We start from the raw sequence: 7243 nt of genomic DNA, 5'->3' as shown, positions 1-7243 counted from the left end.
TGTTGGTGACTACTTCCTAATTTTCCTGACTGGGGGGGGAATCTTTTTTGCCTCTTTTACCAATTTTAAGGTTTGATCATCCTGTTTATATTCATTCAAGGAATTAATCATCTCTTCCTCAAGATTAATAGCCTCTTTATCTTAAGCATTTTTAATAACACTCTGATTAATGGCCAAGTGACCCAAAATTGAATGGGGATTTCTCTCCTGCCCCCTTTATATGCATTTTCAATACTCAGTTTCTGACTCTGTCCCATACTTCTTCATGCAAGTTTCCTTCTTCTGGAAGCCAGAGATTGTAATCATAAATAACTGGCAAGCAATCCAATGATTGTGATTTTGATACTTATGTTCCTTCTTTTTAAAAAAAGTGATGCAATAGCTCAACCTAAGGTGAAGCCTTCCCTGGTTTCTGCCCCATTGTTCTTACTCACCTCCTTCTGTGAGGGCTCCACAGTGCTATCTTGTAGCCAACTTTAGGTCCCTGTTTGGGTGCCACTAGTTTATCCCTCCAGAGGTGGTGGGACCTGGGAGAATGGAGCCAACAAATGAGGTGGTCTAAAACCTCATGCAATAGCCAACTTCATTCACAGCATCAGACAATTTATACTCTGAAGGTTAAGAAAGGTTAAAAGAGTAAAATTTGTTTTGCCCTGACTATAATCCATCATGAAATAAAAAGAGCAATAAGCAAGTGCAGTAGTTTTCAATGGAGTTAAATTTTATTTAATTAAAAGTAGCAAATGTTGCATAATTTATTTCATTGAGAAGATCTGTTTTGTACAACTGCACTGTTATCAAGCAACCTTGACAGAGTCCTCCCTGTGTCCACTACACTGCCCTCCAGGAATCCCCCTCTCCAAGCTTCAGCACTGCTTTACACACTTAGGAAGCAGAGTTTAGCCAGGCATGGTGGCGCACACCTTCAATCCCAGCATTTGGGAGGCAGAGGCAGGTACATCTCTGAGTTCAAGGCCAGCCTGTCTACAGAATTTGTTTCAGGACAATCAGAACTACACAGAGAAATCCTGCCTCAAAAGAAAAAAGAAAGAAAGAGAGAAAGGAAGGAAGGAAGGAAAAGACAAAAGGAAAGAAAAAAAAAACATAGCTTCACATTGCAAAGTAGTCAGGTGATCTGCCGTCAAGTGAAAAGTCTTTGAAGAATATTTTATCTTCTGTTGATTTACAAAATGACATTTTTTTCTGTGCCATTTTTAAGCCAGTATTTTTTTTTCAATTCATTTTCCTTCTGTCACAGTGGAAACAAACATGTTAAAATTAAGCAGTGTAGCATCACAGCTGATCAAACATGATGTTATGTCCTGCGTGCACTTTAGGGGATATTTCTGTTTAACCTTATGCATCTTAATCTAGCACACTTTGGACAATGAATATTGAGAGGTAATGTCTGCTTTGCAAACTAGGAGTCTATTATAAAAATCGGTGCATCATTTTAACAAAAAAAATTGGATTTGGGGCTTTTTAGGATTGTGTTGGGATAGTTTAATAATTGAAAAGACTTTTATGTTTTTTTTTCTCCATAATTCTATTTCACTTTAATGTTGCATCATCATTACTTGGTGAGACTTGGTTATCATCGCTGAGGCTCACTTTATTCCTTTTGCATTTGTAAACATGTATTATTTCAATTGTAGTTTTACCAAACATGTGCTTGCTAAATCCAAAAACCAAACAGCATGACCTGGGGAATCACTGAGAGTGATAACGCACCATGTCTGTGGAGGACAGGGACTGATCTGGAGGGTAGATGTTTTGGTTGCTATGGTAAGAGATTCTATTATCTTAAGTCAGTTGTACAGGGAAGTACTGGGGGCCATGAGAAATGCATATTTCCAAAGAAACCATATTGCATGCTTGTTTGACAGACATTCTCTGGTTTGATGCGTCACTAGTAAGTAGTATGGACTCTGCATGCAGCTTCTTCAACCAGTTCTTTGCTTCCACCAGGAAAGTCATGGGTACCACAGACGCCAGATAGTTGGTCTCTGATGTGTCTCCGATTCTCCAGCAAAATCCAATGTTTGACGTAAAAACCAAACATGCTTTATTTTAAGACACCTGTAGTAATAAAAAAGCAAATTTCAAAGAGGTGCAAATTTGTGTGAAAGATAAGAACTATTGTTATTGAGAAGTCCTGTGAATTATTTTATAGTTTATTTAGAGGAATTCCAGCAGAGAAAACAGTTAAAATATTTTATATTAATTTTTATTTGAGACAAATTGTATTAGCTAAATTTTAAAACAAGGTAAAATGAACCCCCTATACCAATGAAGCATTTAAAAAAAATTACCAACAATTCTGTATAACATGTTTCAGTGATGTTTATTGGTTGCTTATTAGTTAGCAGTTCTTCAAACCTGGTTTACCTGATTCAAAACCCAGAAGAGGCCGGGCGGTGGTGGCGCATGCCTTTAATCCCAGCACTCGGGAGGCAGAGCCAGGCGGATCTCTGTGAGTTCGAGGCCAGCCTGGGCTACCAAGTGAGTTCCAGGAGAGGCGCAAAGCTACACAGAGAAACCCTGTCTCGAAAAACCAAAAAAAAAAAAAAAAAAAAAAAAACCCAGAAGAGAAGGAAGCAGGTAGGCGATCTTTGGACAGTCACCCCCCCCCCACACACACACTGCACTCCAAATCGACTCCCTCAGTCTCACCCCAGCTCTGCAGCAGACCCTCTGCGGTGGCCTCTCCTTCCTCTCTGCTCCCATCCCCAGCAGATCACACAGATCTCCTACAGCCTCCCTCACCACCCTGTCCCTTCGTGTCACCCTCCAAGTCCTTCAGGCATTCCCTGGGAACCTGCTGGCCTCTGCCAGAGAAGCAGGCAGACCGTCTTCAGACCCTTACTCTCCCTCCTTGGCTCCTCCAACCCAATTATCCCCCCACTGCCACCCGTCTAATTCCCAGCTCTGTAGCACACTCTCCTCATTCTCTGCTCCCATCCCCAGGGGACTAAACAGATCCTGGTGGCACACCCTGCTTTTTCTCCTGTGGACCCTTTAGGCTGCCCTCTTCTAGCCAATCTCTATCTCTAAATGTCAGCTCCCAATACAATAGACACTTTCTTTTTTCTTTTTCATTTTTCTTTATTAAGAAATTTTCTACTCACTTCACATACCACCCACAGGTCCCCCCTCCTTTCCTCCTCCCACCCCCCAGCCCTCTCTCCCAAGCCACCCCGCATCCCCACATCCCCTAAATCAAGGTCTCCCATGGGGAGTCAGCAGAGCCCAGCACACTGAGCCTAGGCAGGTCCAAGCCCCTCCCCACTGCACCAAGGCTGTGCAAGGTGTCACACAACAGGCACCGGATTCCCAGAAGCCTGCCCATGCATCAGGGACAGATCCCGATCCCCCTGCCTGGGTGCCCCCCAAACAGTTCGAGCCAAACAACCGTCTTCCGTATCCAGAGGGCCTAGTCCAGTCCCATGGGGCCTCCACAGCCTCCAGTCCACAGTTCATGGGCTTCCACTTGTGTGACTGGTCATCTCTGCACGTCCTCCCAACATAATCTCAATGTCCCTCGCCTGCAGTATCTCTCCTCTCTCTCATCAATTGGATTCCCGGAGCTCAGCCTGGTGCCTGACCATGGATCTCTGCATATGTCTCCATCAGTCACTGGACAAAGGCTCTATGATGACAGCTAGGTTATTTGCTAGACCGGTTACCAGAGTAGACCAGTCCAGGCACCTTCTGGACCACTGCCAGCAGACCAAGGTGGGGTCATCCTTTTGGATTACCCAAGGAATGCTCAATCTTACCACAAGGACACATGCTCAACTATGTTCATATCAGCATTATTCGTAATAGCCAGAACATGGAAACAACCTAGATGCCCTTCAACTGAAGAATGGATAAAGAAAATGTGGCACATATACACAATGGAGTTCTATTCAGCAGTAAAAAACAATCATATCATGAAATTTGCAGGCAAATGGATGGAACTAGAAAATATCATCTTGAGTGAGGTAACCCAGACTTAGAAGGACAAACATAGTATGTATTCACTCGTTAGTGGATACTAGATATGGGGGAAGGGATGGCCAGACTGCAACCCACAACTCCAGAGAGGATAGCTAACAGGGAAAGACCCTAGAAGGGACACATGGATGACCCTGCGAAGGAGAAGTGGATGAGATCTACATGAGCAGACAGGGTGTGGGGGGGTGGCAGAGGGCGAGGAGTGGGGAATGAGAACATAGGGAAATGGGAGGGTCAAGCTGGAACAGGGACAGAGTGGGAAGGCAGGGAGGAAGATACCATGATAGATGAGGACATCATGGGAATAGGAAGAGGCAAGAAACACATTCTAATCAGGTCCCCCAGAGGCCACACCTAGCAGGATCTCAGAAGCATTCCCTACCAGGCAACCCACAGTCACCAAACTCTCCTAAGAACCAGAAGAGGCAACAGAAACCAAGGAACAAAACAGCCACTCAGCAAAGACAAGACCAGATATCAGTCCCTAGAATTACAATCGTCCCAAACCCAGATGCCTAGACCCCAGTGCAAAAAAACAATCAATCACAGCCAGGACATTATGTCTCCACTACAGGCCAGCAATCCTACCACAGAAGGCCCTGAATATTCCAACAAAACTGAAACACAAGAAAAAGACTTTAAAACAGCCTGTGTAAATAACAGCAAATCAACAATCATTGGTTGTTTATATCTCTCAATATCAATGGTCTCAATTCCCCAATAAAAAGACACAGACTAACAGAGTGGATGTGAAAACAGGATCCATCCTTCTGCTGTATCCAAGGAACACACCTTAACATCATGGATAGACATTATCTCATGGTAAAGGTTGGAAAGAAGGTATTCCAAGCAAATAGACCTAAGAAGCAGGCTAGTATAGTCATTTTAATATCTGACAAAATAGACTTCAAAATAAAACTAATCAGAAGAGACAGAGAAGGAAGAGTCCACCAAGAGGATATTGAAATTCTTAACATCTGTGTACCGAACACGAGGGCACTGTTGGGTGTAAAAGAAACACCACTAGAGCTTAAATCATATGCTGACCCTCAGACAGTGATAAGGACATCTCTCTCTCTCTCTCTCTCTCTCTCTCTCTCTCTCTCTCTCTCTCTCTCTCTCGACAATACACAGGTCATCCAGACAAAAACTGAACAGAAAAATGATGGAGCAGATACACACCAAATGGACCTACCAGATATTTACGGAATATTTCACCACAAACACCAAACAATATACTCTCTTCTCAGCAGCTCATGAGATTTTTTTTTTTTTCCCCAAACTGGCCACATACTTGGACACAAAGCAAGCCTCAACAGATACAAGAAAACTGAAATAACACCTTGCATCCTAGCTGACCACTATGGATTCAAGCTGAACAACAATAGAAAAAAAACAGGAATCTTACAAACTCATGGAATCTGAATAACTCTTAACTGAATGAAAATTTTCAAGACAGAAATTAGGAAAAAATAAAAAAACTTTCTGAACTGAATGAAAATGAAAAACACAACACACCCAAACTTATGGGACACGATGAAGGTGGTCCTAAGGGGCACATTCCATGCACTGAGTGTTTACATGAAAAAGCTGGAGAGAGCCGGGCAGTGGTGGCACACGCCTTTAATCCCAGCACTCGGGAGGCAGAGGCAGGCGGATCTCTGTGAGTTTGAGGCCAGCCTGGGCTACAGAGTGAGTTCCAGGAAAGGCTCCAAAGCTACACAGAGAAACCCTGTCTCAAACAAACAAACAAACAAAAAGTCGGAGAGATATCATATTAGTAACTTAACAGCACACTTGAAAACTCTATGTCAGAAAGAAAAAATCACACCCAAAAGGAGTAGATAGGAAGAGATAATCCAACAGTGATGAAATCAATATAATAGAAAAAATTACAAAGCATCAATGAAACAAAGAGTTGGTTCTTTGAAAGAAATCAATAAAACTGACAAAACCTTATCCAAATTAACTAAAAGGTGGAGAAAGAAGACCCAGGTTAACAAAATTAGAAACAAAAAAGAGAACGTAACAGACACTGAGGAAATCCAGAGAATCACAAGGACATACTTTAAAAACACATACTCCACCAAATAGGAAAATCTAGAAGAAATGGACAATTTTCTCAATATACCACCTTACCAAAGTTAAATCCGAATCAGATGAGCAATTCAAATAGACCCCTAGTGAACAAAGAAGCAGTCATTAAGTTTCCATACCAAAAAAGTCTAGGGTCAGATGGTTTTACACAGAATTCTACCAGACTTTCAAAGTAGAGTTCACCTCAATATTCCTCAAATTAGTCTGCAACAGAGAAACAGAAGGAATGTTGCCAATTCTTTTTATGAGGCTACAAATACTCTAATACTTAAACTAAATAAAGACCTAACAAAGAAAGAATTACAGACCAGTTTCCCTCGTGAACATAGACTCACAAATTCTCAACAAAATACTTGCAAACTGAATCCAAGAACACATCAAAAAGATCATTCACCAAGATCAAGTAGGCTTCATCCCAGAGATGCAGGGATGGTTCAACATACGTAAATCGATAAATGTAATTCCCCATATAAAGAGACTGAAAAAAAAAAAAAACCAAACCATATGCTCATCTCATTAGATGCAGAAAAGGCCTTTGACAAAATCCAACACCCCTTCATGATACAAGTCCTGGAAAGACTAGGGCTACAAGAGACAGACCTAAACATAATAAGGCATTTTATAGCAAGCCATAGCAAACATCAACTTAAAAGGAGAGAAACTCAAAACAATTCTACTAAAATCAGGAACAAGACAAGGCTGTCCACTCGGTCCACACCTCTTCAATACAGTACTTGGAGCCTTAGCTAGAGCAATAAGACAACTGAAGGAGACTAAGGGACACACATAGGTAGGGAAGAAATCAAAATATCTTTATTTGCAGATGATACGATAGTGTGCATAAGGGTTTCTTAGCTTCAGTGTTGACCTGGGAGAATCTTTGGTGGGTAGAGCAGGGGTTGAGAAGCTTTCCCATGAATTGCAGGGGGTCCCACTCAGATGTGAAAGCCAAAAGACCTCCAGACACTTCAAAACATCTTCCGATGGGAGCAAGAAGACAAAATAACCTCTGACCCTCTGTTTAAACAACACTGTATGAAATCATTTTTGTTATAACAGAAGCATAAAAAATATCCTGTTAGAGACAGACAGCTTTGAGAAATTCAAGAGAAAGGCTCTTGGGCCTTTAGATGGTACAGAAGTGATA

General features: G+C 41.9%; 1 protein-coding gene across 3 annotated transcripts in view; it reads right to left on the bottom strand.

Moving 5' to 3' along the window:
- Nucleotides 1-700: 700 nt before the first annotated feature.
- The window catches only part of Bend6 (BEN domain containing 6), a 69959-nt gene continuing 63416 nt past the window's right edge, over nt 701-7243 (bottom strand). For all 3 annotated transcript variants that reach the window (XM_052745217.1, XM_052745218.1, XM_052745216.1), the window contains exon 7: nt 701-2079. Coding sequence is in view for 2 of the 3 variants with exons in the window: in XM_052745216.1 (XP_052601176.1) it covers nt 2066-2079 (14 nt within the window). In the remaining variant the exon portion in view is untranslated. The remainder of the gene's footprint in view (nt 2080-7243) is intronic.

This window comes from Peromyscus californicus, unplaced genomic scaffold (assembly GCF_007827085.1).
Source record: "Peromyscus californicus insignis strain IS unplaced genomic scaffold, ASM782708v3 Scaffold_19__1_contigs__length_69161282, whole genome shotgun sequence".
Lineage (NCBI taxonomy): Eukaryota > Metazoa > Chordata > Mammalia > Rodentia > Cricetidae > Peromyscus > Peromyscus californicus.
Note: the sequence above shows the minus strand (reverse complement) of the source record. Positions and strands in the feature narration are given on the sequence as shown.